Genomic DNA, 23868 nt, shown 5'->3' with positions numbered 1-23868 from the left:
CAAACTAAAAACCAGCAACAAACAACTTAAACATAAACAATTACAAAGAAAGAACAATACAGTATCCACATCTGAACCAAAGAGTAAAACAGTGAAATGTGGATTATTAAATATTAGGTCTCTCTCCTCCAAGTCTCTGTTAGTACATGACTTAATAATTGATCAACAAATTGATTTACTCTGCCTTACAGAAACCTGATTGCAGCAGGATGATTATGTTAATTTAAATGAATCAACACCCCCGAGTCATTCTAACTACCAGAAATCTCGAAGCACAGGTTGAGGGGGCGGTGTGGCAGCAATTTTTCACACCAGTCTATTAATTAATGAAAGACCAAGACAGACTTTTAATTCATTTGAAAGCCTGATGCTTAACATTGTCCACCCCAGCTGTGAAACTCAGAAACCAGTCTTACTTGTTATCATCTATTGTCCACCCGGCCTTACACAGCAGGGTGAACATGGTTGAAACGCAGACAGACCAGCGACCAGCACACGAGAAGACACGACTTAAATATACACAGAAGAACATCGGGAGATTACACACAGGTGGGGAACATAGCTAGAAGTAATTGACGAGACGAGACAAGGGACAGAAACAAAAAAAAAAAAAAAAAAAAAAAAAGACAAGGAGCATAAGTCCAGAAACACATGAAAACGATTCAAAACAAAGCTAAACCAGATCAAACATGAGTCCACAAAAAAGTTCAGGGGGGTCGACAGCACATGAGCCAAATCCAGAACAGTTCAGGGGGGCGGCCGTGTGGACAGCAGCGGCGGCGGCAACGCAGGCGAAACAAGTCAGGAGGAAGGCAGTGGCGGCAACAGAGCAGGTCCGGAGGCCAACGGCAGTGTAGCAACCGCAGCACCAGACGAGGAGGGACCAGACGAGGAGGGACCAGACGAGGAGGGACCAGACGGCAGCGTGGCAGCCACGGAACCAGACGGCAGCGTGGCAGCTGCAGGTGGTGACGCTGCAGGCGATGGTGTGTAAGTTGCAGGTGGTGGCTGAACGGACTCCCTAGAGCCGTCAGCGGACACGAGGATATGCTGGCTGGGTCCTCCGGGACCCCCAGCTAACGAGACGTGATGCCGGACGGGCTCCTCGGACCGTGCAGCTGACGAGGCGTGACGCTGACTAGGCTCTCCTGAACCCCCAGCTGACGAGACGTGACACTGGCGGGGCTCTCCAGAACCCCCAGCCGTGCTACTGGCTGAGCTAGCGGCAACACAGGAGACTGAATGGCAGACTGAACTCAGGGCAGCTGGGCAGCAGACTGAACTGAGGGCGACTGAAGTAATGGTTGAGATGATAATGGTGGTGGAGTTGGCAACTGAGCTAAAGGCAGCAGGGCTGCAGACCGAGCTGCAGGCAGCGGGGCTGCAGACTTGAGCTGCAGGCGGGGCTGCAGACTGAGTGGGGGAGGGTGAAGATGAAGTTTGTGGAGAATGAAATCCTGAATGAGCGGGTGCAGTTAGTCCAATAGCCAGGGGTGGCCGGAAATGAGCTGCTGTAGCCTGGCTTCCACAGCGCAGAGCAGCTCACTCTCCCTCATGCTCTAGCCATAGGTTGACCAACCTGGAAGCAGAGTCGATTATGACCTCCTGAAGTTCCTTGGGTGGGGCAAATGCCGATGGATCCATAATGTGGCTGGTCAGTAATGTCACAGCGAACGGGATGAGACATGTGGAGGAATTAAATGAGGATCCAAGCGCAGGTACTCGTAGATGCGAAGGAGATTTATTGAAAAAATAAAGCACAAGGTGGAAATGGCAAAACGGAAACAAAACTAATCTATACTGGGACAAACTAAACTACTGAACAGCAAACATGAACACGAACATGAAGGAAGGTGAGCAGTTGAACCTGAAGTTGGACAGCAGGGTGAACACGGTTGAAACACAGACAGACCAGCGACCAGCACACGAGAAGACACGACTTAAATACACACAGGTGGGGAACACAACTGGAAGTAATTGACGAGACGAGACAAGGGAAGCTAAACTGAATACACTCACATAAGACACGGACCTTCACAATAAAACAGGAAACAAGAAACAACTACACAAAGATGCAGACTAGACACTAAACTAAACCTACAGGAGGGCACCAGAACAAATCTACACTAAACATGAGACACAAAACCTAAGAACTAATCCCTTAACAAGAATAAACAAAAACATAGAATTCTACTAATAATCAACAAAGCACAAGAATCAGAATACAATCCAAAATTAAACCAAAACACAAGAACTCAAAATGCTGGGTCAAAATGACCCAGAACCGTGACACCTTACTTTTTTTCATGTTTGTCAAATAAAGGATGGTTAAAATTCTTTGAGCCTTTAAAAAACACACCTGATTTGTCTGCTAGATGTGGATGTGATTGTTAGCTTCAAGCCACGGCACATCTTGGACCCACTTTTCTGAAAAAAGTCTTTTCTCTGGCTCTGGTTGGTGTTTCTTAGCTAGTGGTGGCACACCAAAGAAGCTGCTTAATGTCTGTTGTTTTTTTGGACATTTAGCTGGTGACAAGCAACACATGTAAGATTAAATGAGACAGTCAAGTACGCAAAGTGTCACTACGCATTCCTAATTTTTGTCACGCATTCGTACCTGCGTACCAGTTATGTGCACCCCTGTCTATAACACACAGCCAAACAACTACTCACTCAATAACTACTATCAAATTATCATATCTATTCAACCTAACATACATGTTTTGCATTTAATCTGTCAAGTTTGTTGTTATAACTAATAACTAATGCAGGAAAATGGCATGTTTCTTTAAGGTTTTGTTCTGCTTGTTCTATATTGTAAACAGAGCCAATTTTACACTGTATAATTTCCATAGGATTTATTAGTTTCAGATTTTTTTAGTCATATCATATGATCTCATTTATTCTGTACTGCTAAACAAAACAATGTTTGGTTTCTCAAACTGTCCATAATTGCTAGTGATAAATTCATTGGTTTCAGGATGCACCTTCTGTATCTTCAAACAAAAGATCAGAACAAAAATATAATAATTAAATACATTTTTCCGAAGAAAGCCACATCTTGATACATGCTGGTTTAACATAAGGATCTAAAATATGTCACACTATGTTGTTGGTTGAATCTCAGATTTGTTTAACATATGCAGATGCAAGTGTAAAACCATTGCTTCAGTGGTGGACCTCGGCTGGTGGTGTGTGAGGAAACATGTATTCCCTTGTAGTGTACCTTTGCCTCAAATAAATAACTAAATACTTTTTAAAAGAGGAATTTCCTATAAACAAACAAATGCAATAAAACTCAGTCCTTCGTCACTGTAAATGTTTCACTGAAATTCCATAAAAAAGTCAGAACTCTCATCACCTGACCACTTTTTAGCCAATGAGCTGTTTTTCACCCCTCCCCCTCACTTCGTGACTTCGAGTTGAGGAGTACCGACACCGACGCTGGTGTGGAGAAGCCAACAGGTAACTTTAAACTTTAAACTTTCGAATTTTGCCAGCTTTGTAGCCCAGCAACTGGTCAGATTTAGTTTTGTTGAGATTTTTCTTTGGTGTATATTCCTTGATTGAGTTTTGTATTTCAATGTAATTCTCATGCTAAAGCTAGCTTTTTTGATGACACGCGGTTGTGTATTTAATTAGTCAAGGTTAAATACCTAGTCTAACACACACCTTTTTAGTTAAACTGTAACATTTGAAATTACTGAGATGTTATTATTTATTCATCCATCCCACTGTCTCCAGATTTTAAGCAACGCTGAAATATAGGTGACACGCTATTAATGAGACATTTCAGATAACCGAGGTAGCTAACATTTAACTCTCTGGAGTGCAGATTATATGACCAATTTACGGTGTATCAGCAACATGCGTATATAACAGTTTTTAAAAATGTGTTGATAGGCCAAGTAAAACCAGAGTTATGATACACAATTTACGCTTTTTCCTGAAAACTGTCGTCAAGTTTAGTGCAGGAAAATATAAAAACGGTATTTTCTTAAAAAACAAAACATAGATACATTATTGCCTCTCAATTCAATTTTATTTATATAGCGCCAAATCACAACAAAAGTCGCCTCAAGGCGCTTCATAGATGCAGAGAAAAACCCAACAATCTCATTTCCTATTGTGGTGGATAAATGAACATGAGCCGATAAAACAATTAAATAAAAGGAGTCAAAAACAGCCGATTATACCATTGACTCCAGAGGGTTAAAGACACCTCCTGTGAAAGATCAGTTTTCATTATCAACTATTTTCCTGAAATATTAAATAAATTGTACTATTTTTTTTTCTTTTTCTGAGACAGTGTATTGCAATGAGGCCCCCGAGAGCAAAAATTAAACCAAAAGATGAAGCAGTAAAATTTTCATCTTTGGGGCAGGACAAAGATGGATTTGAAGTGAAATTCATAAATTCAGTAAAAGGTGAGGTACTAGGATACTTGTTGAGGATTTTTGGCACAGTCATAAGTTTAACCATTGTAGTAGACCCATGTTGACATTTTCTATTTTCTTTGTAAGGTCGAGGAGTGTTTAGTAGGTGCAACTATAACAAAGGAGACTTCCTTCTGGAATATCGCGGAGACGTTGTAACCAAGAAGGAATATGAAAACAGAACAAGATTGTACCATGACGCCTTAAAGGTTTTTCTTTTTGAATTCAGGTACAATGGACAACAATTGTGGTATGTAATCAAAATAATTCATTTTTCAGCCTACTTTTTGCAAAAGTTGTGACGACCACATTAAGACAAACTGCTAGCTTGTTACAAATCCATATAATTAAAAATGTAATCAAATTGTTCAGCCTTTTTATAAACCTTGTGTAATTTTGTGTCTTACATTTTTTGTTATCTCAGCATTGATGCAGCCAGAGAGGATGGCTCCTTGGGCAGACTGGTGAATGACGATCACGTGAAATGAGGACAATCACAGTAAATGGAAAGCCTCATCTCTGTTTATTTGCCATAAAAGACATCAAGCCGGGGGAAGCAATAACATACAACTACGGTGACTCTGACTGGCCATGGAGAGTAAAGGTACATATTATATTTACATTTACCGTAGTGTAGTGTAGTATTGTATAGTCTCAACTTATCTGTGTTGAATGGATGTTAATGTACTTTTGTGTTTGCTTGCACAAGGTTTCAGAGCACCCTGACCGTTCTCAAGCTGATGTGCCCATGGCATCGTCCTCCTTTGAAGTTGATGAGCAGGTGACTAATTTTCTGGTGTTGTTATTATTGCAGCAAGAACACAGCCGAGTTGTTTGGATGTTGATAGTGAGGGTGTTAGACACAAGTCCTATAGTGTTGGTTAATGTAAGATACCTACATTATGAGGACTGTGTGTGGATACTGCCGAGTGTCATGTTGGTTCACACTGGAGAATTAATTTTCACTCAATATTAATTCATTACATTTACCTCATTTATGTCAATAACCAGTGTACCTTCATAATTGTATTGTATATTCTCAACGTATCTGTGTTGAATGGATGTTAATGTACTTTTGTGTTTGCTTGCACAAGGTTTCAGAGCACCCTGGCCGTCCTCAAGCTGCTGTGCCCATGGCATCGTCCTCCTTTGAAGTTGATGAGCAGGTGACTAATTTTCTGGTGGTGTTATTATTGCAACAAGAACACAGCTGAGTTGTTTGGATGTTGATAGTGAGGGTTTTAGACACAAGTCCTATAGTGTTGGTTAATGTAAGATACCTACATTATGAGGACTGTGTGTGTTTTGGATGCGTAAGTCTATTGAAAGATGGGCTCTCAAGTCTGTGTGTAACAGAGACCCTGCAGTGTATGAAGCTTTCAGGTACATTATTATGAGGACTGTGTGTGGATACTGCCGAGTGTCATGTTGGTTCACACTGGAGAATTAATTTTCACTCAATATTACTTCATTACATTTACCTCATTTATGTCAATAACCAGTGTACCTTCATAATTGTATTGTATAGTCTCAACATATCTGTGTTGAATGGATGTTAATGTACTTTTGTGTTTGCTTGCACAAGGTTTCAGAGCACCCTGACCGTTCTCAAGCTGCTGTGCCCATGGCATCGTCCTCCTTTGAAGTTGATGAGCAGGTGACTAATTTTCTGGTGTTGTTATTATTGCAACAAGAACACAGCCGAGTTGTGTGGATGTTGATAGTGAGGGTGTTAGACACAAGTCCTATAGTGTTGGTTAATGTAAGATACCTACATTATGAGGACTGTGTGTGGATACTGCCGAGTGTCATGTTGGTTCACACTGGAGAATTAATTTTCACTCAATATTAATTCATTACATTTACCTCATTTATGTCAATAACCAGTGTACCTTCATAATTGTATTGTATAGTCTCAACGTATCTGTGTTGAATGGATGTTAATGTACTTTTGTGTTTGCTTGCACAAGGTTTCAGAGCACCCTGGCCGTCCTCAAGCTGCTGTGCCCATGGCATCGTCCTCCTTTGAAGTTGATGAGCAGGTGACTAATTTTCTGGTGTTGTTGTTATTGCAACAAGAACACAGCCGAGTTGTTTGGATGTTGATAGTGAGGGTTTTAGACACAAGTCCTATAGTGTTGGTTAATGTAAGATACCTACATTATGAGGACTGTGTGTGTTTTGGATGCGTAAGTCTATTGAAAGATGGGCTCTCAAGTCTGTGTGTAACAGAGACCCTGAAGTGTATGAAGCTTTCAGGTACATTATTATGAGGACTGTGTGTGGATACTGCCGAGAGTCATGTTGGTTCACACTGGAGAATTAATTTTCACTCAATATTACTTCATTACATTTACCTCATTTATGTCAATAACCAGTGTACCTTCATAATTGTATTGTATAGTCTCAACGTATCTGTGTTGAATGGATGTTAATGTACTTTTGTGTTTGCTTGCACAAGGTTTCAGAGCACCCTGACCGTTCTCAAGCTGCTGTGCCCATGGCATCGTCCTCCTTTGAAGTTGATGAGCAGGTGACTAATTTTCTGGTGTTGTTATTATTGCAACAAGAACACAGCCGAGTTGTTTGGATGTTGATAGTGAGGGTGTTAGACACAAGTCCTATAGTGTTGGTTAATGTAAGATACCTACATTATGAGGACTGTGTGTGGATACTGCCGAGTGTCATGTTGGTTCACACTGGAGAATTAATTTTCACTCAATATTAATTCATTACATTTACCTCATTTATGTCAATAACCAGTGTACCTTCATAACTGTATTGTATAGTCTTAACGTATCTGTGTTGAATGGATGTTAATGTACTTTTGTGTTTGCTTGCACAAGGTTTCAGAGCACCCTGACCGTTCTCAAGCTGCTGTGCCCATGGCATCGTCCTCCTTTGAAGTTGATGAGCAGGTGACTAATTTTCTGGTGTTGTTATTATTGCAACAAGAACACAGCCGAGTTGTTTGGATGTTGATAGTGAGGGTGTTAGACACAAGTCCTATAGTGTTGGTTAATGTAAGATACCTACATTATGAGGACTGTGTGTGGATACTGCCGAGTGTCATGTTGGTTCACACTGGAGAATTAATTTTCACACAATATTAATTCATTACATTTACCTCATTTATGTCAATAACCAGTGTACCTTCATAATTGTATTGTATAGTCTCAACGTATCTGTGTTGAATGGATGTTAATGTACTTTTGTGTTTGCTTGCACAAGGTTTCAGAGCACCCTGGCCGTCCTCAAGCTGCTGTGCCCATGGCATCGTCCTCCTTTGAAGTTGATGAGCAGGTGACTAATTTTCTGGTGTTGTTATTATTGCAACAAGAACACAGCCGAGTTGTTTGGATGTTGATAGTGAGGGTTTTAGACACAAGTCCCATAGTGTTGGTTAATGTAAGATACCTACATTATGAGGACTGTGTGTGTTTTGGATGCGTAAGTCTATTGAAAGATGGGCTCTCAAGTCTCTGTGTAACAGAGACCCTGCAGTGTATGAAGCTTTCAGGTACATTATTATGAGGACTGTGTGTGGATACTGCCGAGAGTCATGTTGGTTCACACTGGAGAATTAATTTTCACTCAATATTACTTCATTACATTTACCTCATTTATGTCAATAACCAGTGTACCTTCATAACTGTATTGTATAGTCTCAACATATCTGTGTTGAATGGATGTTAATGTACTTTTGTGTTTGCTTGCACAAGGTTTCAGAGCACCCTGACCGTTCTCAAGCTGCTGTGCCCATGGCATCGTCCTCCTTTGAAGTTGATGAGCAGGTGACTAATTTTCTGGTGTTGTTATTATTGCAACAAGAACACAGCCGAGTTGTGTGGATGTTGATAGTGAGGGTGTTAGACACAAGTCCTATAGTGTTGGTTAATGTAAGATACCTACATTATGAGGACTGTGTGTGGATACTGCCGAGTGTCATGTTGGTTCACACTGGAGAATTAATTTTCACTCAATATTACTTCATTACATTTACCTCATTTATGTCAATAACCAGTGTACCTTCATAATTGTATTGTATAGTCTCAACGTATCTGTGTTGAATGGATGTTAATGTACTTTTGTGTTTGCTTGCACAAGGTTTCAGAGCACCCTGGCCGTCCTCAAGCTGCTGTGCCCATGGCATCGTCCTCCTTTGAAGTTGATGAGCAGGTGACTAACTTTCTGGTGTTGTTATTATTGCAACAAGAACACAGCCGAGTTGTGTGGATGTTGATAGTGAGGGTGTTAGACACAAGTCCTATAGTGTTGGTTAATGTAAGATACCTACATTATGAGGACTGTGTGTGTTTTGGATGCGTAAGTCTATTGAAAGATGGGCTCTCAAGTCTGTGTGTAACAGAGACCCTGCAGTGTATGAAGCTTTCAGGTACATTATTATGAGGACTGTGTGTGGATACTGCCGAGTGTCATGTTGGTTCACACTGGAGAATTAATTTTCACTCAATATTACTTCATTACATTTACCTCATTTATGTCAATAACCAGTGTACCTTCATAATTGTATTGTATAGTCTCAACGTATCTGTGTTGAATGGATGTTAATGTACTTTTGTGTTTGCTTGCACAAGGTTTCAGAGCACCCTGACCGTTCTCAAGCTGCTGTGCCCATGGCATCGTCCTCCTTTGAAGTTGATGAGCAGGTGACTAATTTTCTGGTGTTGTTATTATTGCAACAAGAACACAGCCGAGTTGTTTGGATGTTGATAGTGAGGGTGTTAGACACAAGTCCTATAGTGTTGGTTAATGTAAGATACCTACATTATGAGGACTGTGTGTGGATACTGCCGAGTGTCATGTTGGTTCACACTGGAGAATTAATTTTCACTCAATATTACTACATTACATTTACCTCATTTATGTCAATAACCAGTGTACCTTCATAACTGTATTGTATAGTCTCAACATATCTGTGTTGAATGGATGTTAATGTACTTTTGTGTTTGCTTGCACAAGGTTTCAGAGCACCCTGGCCGTCCTCAAGCTGCTGTGCCCATGGCATCGTCCTCCTTTGAAGTTGATGAGCAGGTGACTAATTTTCTGGTGTTGTTGTTATTGCAACAAGAACACAGCCGAGTTGTTTGGATGTTGATAGTGAGGGTTTTAGACACAAGTCCTATAGTGTTGGTTAATGTAAGATACCTACATTATGAGGACTGTGTGTGTTTTGGATGCGTAAGTCTATTGAAAGATGGGCTCTCAAGTCTGTGTGTAACAGAGACCCTGCAGTGTATGAAGCTTTCAGGTACATTATTATGAGGACTGTGTGTGGATACTGCCGAGAGTCATGTTGGTTCACACTGGAGAATTAATTTTCACTCAATATTACTACATTACATTTACCTCATTTATGTCAATAACCAGTGCACCTTCATAATTGTATTGTATAGTCTCAACGTATCTGTGTTGAATGGATGTTAATGTACTTTTGTGTTTGCTTGCACAAGGTTTCAGAGCACCCTGACCGTTCTCAAGCTGCTGTGCCCATGGCATCGTCCTCCTTTGAAGTTGATGAGCAGGTGACTAATTTTCTGGTGTTGTTATTATTGCAACAAGAACACAGCCGAGTTGTTTGGATGTTGATAGTGAGGGTGTTAGACACAAGTCCTATAGTGTTGGTTAATGTAAGATACCTACATTATGAGGACTGTGTGTGGATACTGCCGAGTGTCATGTTGGTTCACACTGGAGAATTAATTTTCACTCAATATTAATTCATTACATTTACCTCATTTATGTCAATAACCAGTGTACCTTCATAATTGTATTGTATAGTCTCAACTTATCTGTGTTGAATGGATGTTAATGTACTTTTGTGTTTGCTTGCACAAGGTTTCAGAGCACCCTGGCCGTCCTCAAGCTGCTGTGCCCATGGCATCGTCCTCCTTTGAAGTTGATGAGCAGGTGACTAATTTTCTGGTGTTGTTATTATTGCAACAAGAACACAGCCGAGTTGTTTGGATGTTGATAGTGAGGGTTTTAGACACAAGTCCCATAGTGTTGGTTAATGTAAGATACCTACATTATGAGGACTGTGTGTGTTTTGGATGCGTAAGTCTATTGAAAGATGGGCTCTCAAGTCTGTGTGTAACAGAGACCCTGCAGTGTATGAAGCTTTCAGGTACATTATTATGAGGACTGTGTGTGGATACTGCCGAGAGTCATGTTGGTTCACACTGGAGAATTAATTTTCACTCAATATTACTTCATTACATTTACCTCATTTATGTCAATAACCAGTGTACCTTCATAACTGTATTGTATAGTCTCAACATATCTGTGTTGAATGGATGTTAATGTACTTTTGTGTTTGCTTGCACAAGGTTTCAGAGCACCCTGGCCGTCCTCAAGCTGCTGTGCCCATGGCATCGTCCTCCTTTGAAGTTGATGAGCAGGTGACTAATTTTCTGGTGTTGTTATTATTGCAACAAGAACACAGCCGAGTTGTGTGGATGTTGATAGTGAGGGTGTTAGACACAAGTCCTATAGTGTTGGTTAATGTAAGATACCTACATTATGAGGACTGTGTGTGGATACTGCCGAGTGTCATGTTGGTTCACACTGGAGAATTAATTTTCACTCAATATTACTTCATTACATTTACCTCATTTATGTCAATAACCAGTGTACCTTCATAACTGTATTGTATAGTCTCAACATATCTGTGTTGAATGGATGTTAATGTACTTTTGTGTTTGCTTGCACAAGGTTTCAGAGCACCCTGGCCGTCCTCAAGCTGCTGTGCCCATGGCATCGTCCTCCTTTGAAGTTGATGAGCAGGTGACTAATTTTCTGGTGTTGTTATTATTGCAACAAGAACACAGCCGAGTTGTGTGGATGTTGATAGTGAGGGTGTTAGACACAAGTCCTATAGTGTTGGTTAATGTAAGATACCTACATTATGAGGACTGTGTGTGTTTTGGATGCGTAAGTCTATTGAAAGATGGGCAGGTTGCTGTACTGTTATCACCAGACATGGTTGAAGCCCTAACGCAGCTCATAAGCAGAAGACTAGAGTGTGGAGTCCCGGAAGAAAACCCCTTCCTCTTTGCAAGACCCAACTGTTTGACTCCTTACAGAGGACAGGACTGTCTCAGGATTTATGCAAATGACTGTGGTGCACAAAGTCCTGAACTCCTTAGGTCAACACAGCTACGCAAGCATGTTGCAACTTTGTCACACGTCTTGAACCTAAAAAATCACGAGCTTGACCAAGTTGCTGACTTTCTAGGCCATGATATCCGTGTCCACAGAGAATTTTACAGACTTCCAGAGGCTACAACCCAGCTGGCAAAAATATCAAAACTACTACTTGCCATGGAGAAAGGGACCCTTGGAAATCTCCAAGGCAAAACATTGGAAGAGATTGAAATTGAAGGTATTTCTAAGTAGATAGTATTTTAAGGTGTCTAGTTTTTAAGCTTTTGAGTGTTCTTAACACAATATATTTAATAACCTTACTTTTACATTAAAGCTGTTAAGAGAAACAAGGAATGTTTGTACCTGCTGTTTAACATCTCCAAAAAGTTGATTCTGTTCATCTGGACATAGCTGAAGTTGATTCTGTTCATCTGGACATAGCTGAAGTTGATTCTGTTCATCTGGACATAGCTGAAGTTGATTCTGTTCATCTGGACATAGTGTTTTGTGGGAGAAATGTTTCGTCACTCATCCAAGTGACTTCTTCAGTCTCTGCTGACTGCAGGTTTCAATCTTATAAACAGTACATTTGCATAATGACTGAAACCAGCCCACTGAAGGAACAATGGGCTTGGAGGTCAGTCCTTAATCTTAATTATGCAAATTCTCACGACCATTGATCAGCAACCACTGACCAAAACCCACTGATCAAAGACCACTGATCAATGGCCATGAATACCATTCACAGAGAGCTCTTCTGTGTTGTGCCATGCGCTTCGCCAGAGGTTGTTTGGTTTCCCCGATGTATAAATCCTGGCAATCCTCCTGGCACTTAACAGCGTACACTATTTTACTCTGTTTGTGTCGGGGGACCCGATCCTTGGGGTGGACTAGTTTTTGGCGCAGTGTTTTGGGGTTTGAAAGCCACAGAGACCCAGTGTTTAGATAAAATGCGTCTCAACTGCTCCGATACTCCTGACACATATGGGATCACTACAGGTTTTCGTTTGGGCAGCAGTTGTCCTTCTCTCCTGGATTGGCTGGAGCTTTCTTTAGGAGCCGTCCCAGCTTTGACAAAAGTCCAGCTGGGATAACCACATTTACTCAGGGCCTTCCTGATGTGATGTTCTTCTGCCTCCTTGGCCGCTGTGTCAGTGGGGATGGTGTTCGCTCCTAATGACACCCAGTTTGTGCTCCAGTGGATGATGAGAGTCAAACCTTAAATACTGATCCGTATGTGTAGGTTTACGGTACACGTCAGCTTTTAGATGTCCCCCATTACTGATGGAAATCTCAGTCTAAGAAAGCTAACCTGCCACTTTTCATAGCCTCCCTGGTGAATTTCATGTGTCGGTCCACAGAGTTAATGTGATCCATGAATTGTGGTACGTCCTGAGATTTGATTTTCACCCAGGTGTCATCCACATACCTGAACCAATGGATTGGTGGTGTTCCAGGGTAGGATAGCAAAGCCCTCTTTTCCACTTCTTCCATGTACAAATTGGCCACGATGGGTGAAACTGGGGAGCCCATGGCACACCCATGTTTCTGCCTGTAGAACTGACCCTTGTATGTGAAGTAGGTGGAATGAAGACACAGTTCCAAAAGCAAACACACTTGGTCGATGCTGAGAGTGGTCCTGTTGCTGAGGTTGGTGTCATAATCTCTTACGAACTACCTTCAATGCTTCCGTGACTGGGATGCAAGTGAAGAGAGATGTAACGTCGTACAAGACCATGGTTTCATCTGCCTCCGTAATGACATCTCTCACCCGTCCATCCATCTTCATCCGCTTTATCCGAGGCCGGGTCGCAGGGGCAGCAGCCTAAGCAGAGGCCCAGACCTCCCTCTCCCCAGCCACCTCCTCCAGCTTATCCGGGGGAACACCAAGGCGTCCCCAGGCCAGCCGAGAGATATAATCTCTCCAGCGTGTCCTGGCCTGCCCCGGGGCCTCCTCCCGGTGGGACATGCCCGGAACACCTCGCCCAGGAGGCGCCCAGGAGGCATCCTTGTCAGATGCCCGTACCACCTCAGCTGGCACCTTTCAATGTGGAGCAGCAGCGGCTCTACTCTGAGCCCCTCCCGGATGGCCGAACTTCTCACCCTATATCTGAGGGAGAGGCCAGCCACCCTTCGGAGGAAGCTCATTTCTGCTGCTTGTGTCCGCAATCTCGTTCTTTCGGTCACCCTCTTCACCACGACGGACCGGTGAAGTGTCCGCATCACTGCAGCCGCAGCCCCAATCCGTCTGTCAATCTCCGGCTCCCTTCTCCCATCACTCGTGAACAAGACCCCGAGATACTTGAACTCCTCCACTTGGGGCAGGAACTCATCCCCGACCCGGAGTGGGCACTCCACCCTTTTCCGGCTGAGAACCATGGCCTCAGATTTGGAGGTGCTGATCCTCATTCCCGCTGCTTCACCCTCGGCTGCGAACCATTCCATTGCGAGCTGGAGGCCCTCACCCGATGAAGCCAACAGAACCACATCATCCGCAAAAAGCAGACTTGAGATTCTGAGGCCACCAAAGTGAAAGCCCTCCACTTCTTGGCTGCGCCTAGAAATCCTGTCCATAAGAATTATGAACAAAACCGGTGACAAAGGGCAGCCCTGGCGGAGCCCATCACCCACCGGGAACGAGTCCGACTTACTGCCGGCAACGCGAACCAAGCTCTGGCAACGGTTGTATAGGGATCGAATGGCCCGTAATAATCGGCCTGATACACCATACTCCCGCAACACCTCCCACAGGACACCCTGAGGGACACGGTCGAATGCCTTCTCCAAGTCCACAAAACACATGTAGACTGGTTGGGCAAACTCCCATGCACCCTCAAGTATCCTTGAGAGGATAAAGAGCTGGTCCAGTGTTCTGCGACCAGGACGAAAACCGCATTGTTCCTCCTGTGTCCGAGGTTCGACTAGCAGACGAACTCTCCTTTCCAGCACCCTGGCATAGACTTTCCTAGGGAGGCTGAGGAGTGTGAGCCCCCTGTAGTTGGAACACACCCTCCGGTCTCCCTTCTTAAAGATGGGGACCACCACCCCGGTCTGCCAGTCCAGGGGTACTGCCCCTGATCTCCACGCAACATTGTAGAGGCGTGTCAACCAGGACAGCCCTACAACGTCCAGAGCCTTCAGGAACTCGGGGCGGACCACATCAACACCAGGGGCTCTGCCACCAAGGAGTTGTTTAACTGCCTCAGTGACCTCGCCCCCGGAAATTGGTAGGTCATTCCCCTCATCCCCAGACTCTGCTTCCTCCTCGGAAGACGTGTCAGTGGGATTAAGGATGTCCTCGAAGTATTCCTTCCACCGCCTGACAATTTTCTCAGTCGACGTCAGCAGCGCTCTGCCAGCACTATACACAGCGCAGGTAGAGCACCGCATTCCCCTCCTGAGACGCCTGACGATTTGCCAGAATCTCTTCGAGGCAGTCCGAAAGTCTTTTTCCATGGCCTCCCCGAACTCCTCCCACACCCGAGTTTTTGCTTCAGCCACTGCCCGAGCCGCATTCCGCTTGGCCTGTCGATACCTGTCGACTGCCTCCGGAGTCCCACAGGCTAACCAAGCCTGATAGGACTCCTTCTTCAGCCTGGTGGCTCCTTTCACCTCTGGTGTGCACCATTTGGTTAGGTGATTACCACCACGGCAGGCACCAACCACCTTGCGGCCGCAGCTCAATGCAGCAGCTTCGGCAATGGAGACGCTGATCATGGTCCAATGTCCCCAGTCTCCCTCGGAATGCTGTTGAAGCTCTGCCGGAGGTGTGCGTTGAAGATCTTGCGGACTGGGGCCTCTGCTAGATGTTCCCAGCACACCCTCACTACGCGTTTAGTAGGGGTGCAACGATACACAAAATTCACGGTTCGGTTCAGTTCGATACTTTGGTGTCACGGTTCGATATTTTTTCGATACAAAAAAAATGTTCATGCCTTTTTATTAATTTGTCATTTATTAAATTTTCACGGCACATTCTGCACCACATCTCTGTGCGTTCATCATTTGTTTGAAGCCAGCTCACCTCCTGCAACCACTTTTCTGAGAATACGCGCTTCTTTTGTGGTTCAGACTCCATTTCTTTGGAGGTGAAGGAACACCAAAGTAATTGCTTAAAGGATTTTGCTTCTTCAACATCTTTAAGAGTTCTAAACAAATGTCTGTCCTCCTCCAGAAAATCCTATGTACGCAAACACGCGTTGCAACTTCTTATCTTGTGCGCGTTTTTTATTTTGACAGCGAATGCGCACCTGCGGACCACTTATGTGCAGCCCTGGTTATTTAGCTCGTCATATTGCAGCCACAGAAATTCTTTTGTCCATGAAACCATAAAGCTGCACTTTCTTTTTGCCTTATAGTCTGATTTGTCATAACTTTTCCGTTTTGTGGTAAGCTTTGTTTGGCTGTCACTTCTTCACGCTGACCTGTCTTATTTGGCTCAGCAGAACTAAAATATATATCCTGCTGCTTTTACACATGCACTCACATAACGCTCAGCGATTCTCTGCGCGATCAACCTCTCACATGTTTAAGCTTGCTGCGGGAGATTTCACTTGTCATGTTTGCATAGTAAGCTAACGATTGATAAGATGTCAGAGGAATTGGTGCGCAAATTATCATCACTCACCAATCAGTGCTGTCGCTCTGTATACGCAGTTCGCACGATTGCAAAGTGAAAGCAAAAAACAAGCGCAAATTCAAACGCAATTTCAATATGTCACATATTGACAGTGGCTCACCGATGCCAATGACATAATTACCCAGCTACATTTCCGAAAGAATGCAAAAGCATTGACATATATTTTGCGAGCCCTGTATCTGATTGAGGAATCACTCATCTTTGGAAAAGAGAGTTTATTACAGAGAAATGGCTCTTTCCAAAATAAAAGCTATACTATACGCTTCTTCTGGGCTATATTCTCAGCACCATATTAAATATATCAGGTCCCCATAAGGAGAATCATGTGCTAACGGCTGTCTAAATGACTCGGGTAAAGTTTGTAGCATGCGTGCTTGTTGTTTTTGTCTGCTTCCACTTGTCTTTGCACTAGGATGATGTCGGAGTAAATGTGCAGTCATATTCGTTGTGTTCCCACTAGTGCTGTCAGCGTTAATCTGAAATGAGGTTAACGACACAACACCTCCGTTAACGAGCTACTGCGGATTGCCTTGTGCGTGGGGCTGGACGGCCAACACAACGAGCTAACTGCGCTAACACACTAGTTCCCACCCATGTAATTGAGCATTGCTGGCACATCCAACATACTGTTTTACTTTAATCCATGACGCGCTTACCTTCAGGGTCATACTTCACATGAAAACCAAAATAGTTCCAAACGCCAGATCTGAATGAGGGTGGGGGAGGTTCAATTTGCCATGTTGCAACGAGCTTAGCTTCTGTCTCGCTAGCTTGCCCTGCGCTCAGTGAATCTGCGTTCGACTACTCCGCCTAGGCTGCACTGTCGAGCGCAGATCCACTGAGCGCTCAACACAGACAGCATCGTCAGAAGGGAAGTTGATAAAATAAATTAAAAATGTTGTATTGTTCGATACATATGCGTACCGAACCGAAAGCACTGTATCAAACGGTTCAATATCGATACGAGTATCGTTGCACCCCTAGCGTTTAGGTGCACCGGTTCTGTCCAGCGTCCTCTCCTGCCACCTGATCCAACTCACCACCAGGTGGTGATCAGTTGACAGCTCAGCCCCTCTCTTTACCTGAGTGTCCAGAACATATGTTCGCAGGTCTGGTGATACGATTACAAAATCAATCATCGATCTGCGGCCTAGAGCGTCCTGGTGCCACGTGCACTTGTGGACACTCTTATGTTCGAACAAGGTGTTTGTTATGGCCAAACTGTGATTTGCACAGAAGTCCAATAACAAAACACCGCTCGGGTTCAGATCAGGGAGGCCGTTCCTCCCAATCACGCCCCTCCAAGTCTTGCTGTCGTTACCCACGTGAGCATTGAAGTCTCCCAGCAGGACAACAGAGTCTCCAGGTGGAGCACCTTCCTCTCCATGGTGATTTTGGATGCTGGGGGCTTTGCATTGCTGAGACAGGCCAAAACTTTCGTCTGTAGTTGCTATGCTTCCATTTCTGCAATATTGTTGTTACGAATTGCTGTTTCTGTGGCTGTGATCAGCTCCACTAGCGGGATTTGTCCCGGTGTGACAGCAAAATTCAGCCCTTGAGCAAGGATGTTTTTCTCTGTTTCGGTGAGCTGTCTGTCAGACAAATTCTTCACCCACTTGTCCACATCCTCTGTGTCGCATCCTTGTCTCTTCTGGTCACTGAGGACACTCTCCGTATTTTGCCGTGGTTTCCGACGTACAACAAGTAAGTCAAACTTCCTTTGTTGCCTGGTCTTAGACTTCTTGTGCTGTGCTAGACGAGCCTTCTCAGTAAAGTCAAACACCTTTTTAAGAGTATTCTCATCTAGAAGCATTGTCAGTCTCTGTTGGATCCGCTCCTCTTGAGATTTTAGCATGTCCATGGTAAAATTTGTTTGCCTCACCCGTTCATTAAGCAACTGATGCTGTGCCTTCTGGAGGATTTTTGTTGCCCGGAAGCCTTTAACAAAGAGCTCATTTGCAGACTTTTAGGAGTAATCCGGTTTTGTCTGCATCTGAGGCTGAATCTCAGGTGGTTCCTGTAATCCACCATCTTACGTGCTGTTTGCTCATACTGACGTACAAGCTTCAGGCCGTCCTTGCCAAAGTGGGTTAAAACGTCTTGATGCATTCAGAATGCCTCGATTCATAATCAAGGAGGGGGCCTAAGGCCATCTTACAGTGCTGTGATTGCAGCCATTCCCCAACTCTCTGTGTATGGTACTCATGGCTATTGATCAGTGGTCTTTGATCAGTGGGTTTTGGTCAGTGGTTGTTGATCAATGGTCATGAGAATTTGCATAATTAAGATTAAGGAACTGACCTCCCAGCCCATTGTTCCTTCAGTGGGCTGGTTTCAGTCATTATGCAAATGTACTGTTTATAAGATTGGGGAAACCTGCAGTAAGCTGAGACTGAAGAAGTCACTTGGATGAGTGACGAAACGTTTTTCCCACAAAACGCTATGTCCAGATGAACAGAATCAACTCTTGGAGATTTACTTACCTGGATGATTGAGAATGCATCAAGATGCTGCTTAACATATTTTTTTGTCAGATAACCTAGACTTGACAGACTCTGGTGAGAGTGAAGACGGCGAGGCTGACAAAGAATACCCACCAGCACAAACAAAAATGGGTAAATGCACCAACAAACAACTCATATTTATGTAGTATTCAGTTGAATGCAATATTGTGAGATGTTTCAGGTATACACAGTTATTTAAAAGGTAGTAGTAAGGATTATATGTGCACTGTAAGTCTTAAGTATTGAAAATGTCTTAATTTGTTTTGGGCTGAGGTTAATACACTGCTTAAGCTATTCTTGACATAGTCATAAAGATTGATGTCTGTCAAATAATGTCACTAAAGAAAGGTCTAACCAGATCAGTACAAAAAATGTAATAGTACTTACATTGATAGTTTTGTGTTGTGATGCTACAGATATCTAGCCAGAGATGTGTGTAAATGAATCAACCACAACGCAACAGAGCATTAATATTGAGCTACACTATTCAACTACAGAAAAGGGAACTAGGAAATTTGTTGAGGTACCTCCAGGGACCTCTGACAGTATTACCCACTTCCTACAGTGTGCCCACTGATGATGATTGTCTTATAACTGGACTGTTGGAGTATTGTGTTTACATTTTTACAAGGTATGCCGAGAACATCTCTTCCGCTTATCCTAACCCCAGCAAGTGCACTTATTGGACTTGGCTGCCCAGTCGATAAGGCGGGACGTTAGCATAGTGGTTAGCACTGTTGCCTCACAGCAAGACGGTCCTGAGTTCATCGGTCCAGGGTCCGCAAACATGGAGTTGTTTTCTCCATGTTTGCGTGGGTTCTCTCGGCATACTTCAGCTTCCTCGCACAGTCCAAAGAAACTGGGGTTAGGTTAATTGGTCACTCTAAATTGCCCATTGATGTGAATGTGATTGCATATAGTTGTTTTTCTCTGTGTTAGTCCTGTGGGAGACTGGCGACCTCAGTCATTTTAGGACTGAGCTATGGACCTGAGGATTACTTGTATTTATGGATGCCTCTCTCCTTGTTAGTGAAAATCATTGTCTTGTTAAAGGAAAGTCTAAACAGGAACAGAAAATGTGACTGCTATATTGAGCTAAAATACTCCTTGTACTATAGGGAGGAGTACTATGCCACCTGTAGAGGAACCTTCAAACACCTCAAACGGTATAACTATCCATCACCCTACATATTGATGGCTCTTCCATGATTACCAAGCCACTCATATTGTTTGTGATATTTTTGTTTTACTTATCTATTTATAGATGTGGACTCGGCTGGAGAAGGCACATCACAAGGTACCACAAGAATAAAATATTTTAAAATATCAAGACATCTTTGAACAACAGACTAGCAAATGGTTATCTCTGTAACAGTGTTTGACGGGATTTTTGATGTCTTTCATCTTTGTAGATGGCTTTTATGTTTTATTTCTAGTAAAATGCTTTCTAGTTTTGGGAAATGCAGTTAAGATTACTTTGAAAAGACACAATGCTTATTCAAATTCAGAATGAATAAACAGGTGTGTCCAAAGTTTTAACTGGTACTGCAGATATATCATGACAATTCACTGATATGCCAGCTGAAGAAATGGTCAATGTAACTTTAAACTTCTTCAGTCATTTTAGGACTGAGCTATGGACCTGAGGATTACTTGTATTTATGGGTGCCTCTCTCCTTGTTAGTGAAAATTATTTTCGTGTTAAAGGAAAGTCTAAACAGGAACAGAAAACGTGACTGCTATATTGAGCTAAAATACTCCTTGTACTATAGGGAGGAGTACTATGCCACCTGTAGAGGAACCTCCAAACACCTCAAACGGTATAACTATCCACCACCCTGCATATTGATGGCTCTTCCATGATTACCAAGCCACTCATGTTGTTTGTGATATTTTTGTTTTACTTTTCTATTTACAGATGTGGACTCGGCTGGAGAAGGCACATCACGAGGTACCACAAGAATAAAATATTTTAAAATATCAAGACACCTTTGAACAGATTCTTTGAACAACAGACTAGCAAATGGTTATCTCTGTAACAGTGTTTGACAAGATCTGATATGAAAGTTTGGTCAATATGACATGCCAGAATTTTACAAACATTGCATAGTTCATGACTAATATCCAGTATGACCTTAAAGTTGGCATGAGGAATTTTCTTCTCAGGTTCAACATTAGAATACTTTTCTTATTTTGGTTCTTATTTCAGTTTTGGGATTTGAAAGCCACAGAGACGTTATCTTTTAAGAAAATCCGTATCAGCTGTTCTTGTCCTTCTTCGCTCCTGGATTGGCTGGAGCGTTCTTTAGGTGCCTTCCCAGGTTTGACAAAAGTCCAGCTGGGATAACCTCATTTACTCGGGGCCTTCTTGATGTCATGTTCTTGTGCTTCCCTGGCCGCTGTGTCTTTGCTCTATTTTGTAATATCTTGATGACGCCCAAGTTGTGCTCCAGTGGATGGTGAGAGTAAAGCCTTAAATACTGATCTGTCTGCATAGGTTTACAGTACACATCGACTTGAAAGTTGGCTCACTTAAAGCTCCAGTAAACTCAGCTTAAATACTAATATTGCATATTAATACTTACCATTAATCATCTTCAAAAGCCTGATTAACAGTTCAAATGTTCATAACTATTCGAAAACAAAGATGGGAAACTGCTTATCTTGCTTTTTAAACCATATATGAAAACTACATTGGCATGTTAGATCACCTTTTGATTGAAATCTTTTTATTTTTATTTTAAGAGACAATATGAGAGTTTATTGTCAGTGTTGGTGATTCTGTAAATGTGTACATCTTTAAACTAATATTTTTTTGCACGAGTTATTTCTGACTCAAATGTTTTTTAATCTCCCATGTTTCACGGTTTTTATCAAATGAGAAAGAGGTTTCATGTGAGTCATCTTGTTTTGCTGAGTATGACATCAGAGTAGACTGTCCTACATTGTCTTCGGAACAGATTGTTTTGACTTTCAGAGGAATGGAAACAAATGTGTGCCTTACATCACTGGATCTTGAATGAGTCCTCAAAGTATCCTGGATATCTTTAGAGTTTTCATTAATGCTGGTTGTATCTGATCACCCAGAACTTGTCATAATGCCAGGTCTGAACTGGGCTACTGTTACAGTACAAAATCACATGAGAATAAGAGTGGTGGAAATGAGGAATAATTTGCTTGACAAACTAAGTGAAAAGATCAGAGGACAAAGCTGAAGTAATGGGTTGAACCTGGATTCTGCATGATTGGAAGTAGAGGACAATAAAGGAGGACATGATGAAACTGGATGGGAACTAATGTCACTTTGTAATTGGGTGTCCCGTGGCATTCACATAGTTAGAAGTTCTATCTTTAATAGTTTTCTTTGAGTTAATGTTTTTGCAGGAAAGAACGAGCTAGATCTTCTAATCAGAATATAGCTTTTAAGACACTGTATTTATCTAACATGGCAAAAAGCCAAACCCCCGTGTAAATCTAAAGCCCCACAGCTATTTAAACCAAGTTAAAAAATGCTGTGGTTAATGCCTGGACTTCTTTTTGATATGTGTACCATGAAATGGATTTGATGTTTACATCCATATTGTTCTTGAAGAGTAACTTTATAATAACTTAATAATTAACAAATCAAAAGTAAGCTGATCTTATTTTCTCTCCCCCTTGTAGCATTCCCTGGAAATGGCGCAGAAGGGGAAAATCCTCGAAGGAGACAAAAATGTCCATGGTCTCCCAAAGAGATTGCAGCAGTCATGAGACATTTCCGTGGGCACATTGCAAATGGGAAACTAGCCACTGTGACAGAAATCAAACAGTGTAAAAATGCTGAACGTCCTGTATTAGACAGTCGCTCTGTTCAAAATGTGAGAGACTTCGTCAGGAACCGCGGCATAACTCTAAAAAAAAGGAACAGCCGCTAAACGATTAATCAAGTTACAAAAATATATACACAGATGTTTGACATATATGTCATGTTTGCAAAAAGCACGTGTTCTTGTTGAAATAAACTTGAGTATTCACCATCAGATTGGCTATTATTTATATATATATATATATATATATATATATAATTTTTTTTTGTCTCTAAAGACCGTACTTAAAGGGAACATGATATGTGAAAAGCACCTTTTCTGTGCTTGAGCATGTATCTTATTACCAATTCAAGAACTCTGAAGATACACAACCCTGGAACCTTTTCTTTTGGAACTGAATATTTGTCTTTCAGTGAGGCTTTCTTATACTGAGGGGAAAAGTTCCTAAAAGCAAATTCTCATCAGCAGTTGTATAACTCAAATTAAGGAAGATATGTGCTTAATGTAAATGCATAATATACCAACTAGGAAATCTAACCTTTAATTGCTAGCCTTTAACAGAGAAGACCTGTAAATTCATGGTTGAAAAGTTACCTTTGGAACTCTTATCCCTGTATTGCTTTGACTTGAGCATTAGACATTTCATAAAGACTATAGGGAATTCAAATTATAAATATGTGATGGCTCCAATACAAATCTAAGAATAAGGTTTGTCTTTGCAAATTGCATTGAGCTAGTTCTCAAATTCAGGTCTTTGTGTTTTGTGATGTTCGATTTTTGTCATAAGACCACGTTTTGTTAACTATTAATTTTAATATGCAGTAGTAGTGTTTGAGTTTAGCCATGTCCCACTTATTCATTTTTGGCCCTATAATATACTTTGGTGACAGGTATGTGTGTTGTATAGCCAGTGTCCTTACAAATCCTGTTGGGTGTTAAAATGTCTAATATTTTCATAGGCGGGGCTTCTCACCTAATTATCTATGTCCTGATAAGGTTGCAAAAAAACAGGTTCTTATATCTCTAGTTGTGTTGCGTGTATAGGAACTTTGAAGTGAGATCTGTGCTCTGTGGCTCAAAACAGATTTTTTGACGTATTCAGCATCTCTCAGGGGCAAGCGGAAAGTGGTGTCCCCATAGTCCACCACCTGGGCTGGTTTGGAAAAAGTGTCCTTGCAATACATAGAAACCCGTATAGGTGTGTGTGTGTGTGTGTGTGTGTGTGTGTGTGTGTGTGTGTGAGGGGGAGGGGGGGGGCTAGCACATGACTTTGTCACACAAAACGGGCTCATTATTACTCTTGGTTTAACAAAACT

The 23868-nt window shown here is 42.3% G+C and overlaps 1 protein-coding gene and 1 long non-coding RNA gene across 4 annotated transcripts; both read left to right on the top strand.

Moving 5' to 3' along the window:
- Positions 1–2446: 2446 nt before the first annotated feature.
- Positions 2447–4912, top strand: LOC148103708 (uncharacterized). The gene is made up of 4 exons (XR_015718631.1): positions 2447–3465; positions 4310–4427; positions 4524–4686; positions 4861–4912. It is a non-coding gene; the product is annotated as an uncharacterized LOC148103708 (long non-coding RNA).
- Positions 4913–11203: 6291 nt separating this feature from the next.
- On the top strand, positions 11204–22765 carry LOC148103707 (uncharacterized). 3 transcript variants are annotated; one of them, XM_087832839.1, is made up of 8 exons: positions 11204–11243; positions 11415–11841; positions 18777–18857; positions 19865–19912; positions 20011–20043; positions 20519–20566; positions 20665–20697; positions 22410–22765. In XM_087832839.1, exons 1-8 carry the CDS (start codon positions 11211–11213, stop codon positions 22658–22660), a joined length of 954 nt encoding a protein of 317 aa, XP_087688965.1. In that variant the 5' UTR covers positions 11204–11210; the 3' UTR covers positions 22661–22765. The 3 variants fall into 3 exon arrangements, with proteins under 3 accessions (XP_087688965.1, XP_087688970.1, XP_087688974.1); XM_087832844.1 differs by lacking the exons at positions 19865–19912; positions 20011–20043; XM_087832848.1 differs by lacking the exons at positions 20011–20043; positions 20519–20566.
- Positions 22766–23868: the final 1103 nt, after the last annotated feature.

The sequence above is a fragment of the Neolamprologus brichardi genome, chromosome 3 (genome assembly GCF_056152115.1).
Source record: "Neolamprologus brichardi isolate AB-2024 chromosome 3, ASM5615211v1, whole genome shotgun sequence".
Lineage (NCBI taxonomy): Eukaryota > Metazoa > Chordata > Actinopteri > Cichliformes > Cichlidae > Neolamprologus > Neolamprologus brichardi.
The sequence above is the reverse complement of the archived record's forward strand: the minus strand, read 5'-3'. Positions and strand labels throughout refer to the sequence as shown.

Bases quoted from the DNA above. Each gene is read 5' to 3' on its own strand.
- LOC148103707 (XM_087832839.1), top strand. From the start codon at position 11,211: ATGGCATCGTCCTCCTTTGAAGTTGATGAGCAG. The intron at 19,913-20,010 runs GTATAACTATCC...ATCTATTTATAG, and splicing joins ACCTTCAAACACCTCAAACG to ATGTGGACTCGGCTGGAGAA. The intron at 20,698-22,409 runs GTACCACAAGAA...TCCCCCTTGTAG, and splicing joins TGGAGAAGGCACATCACGAG to CATTCCCTGGAAATGGCGCA.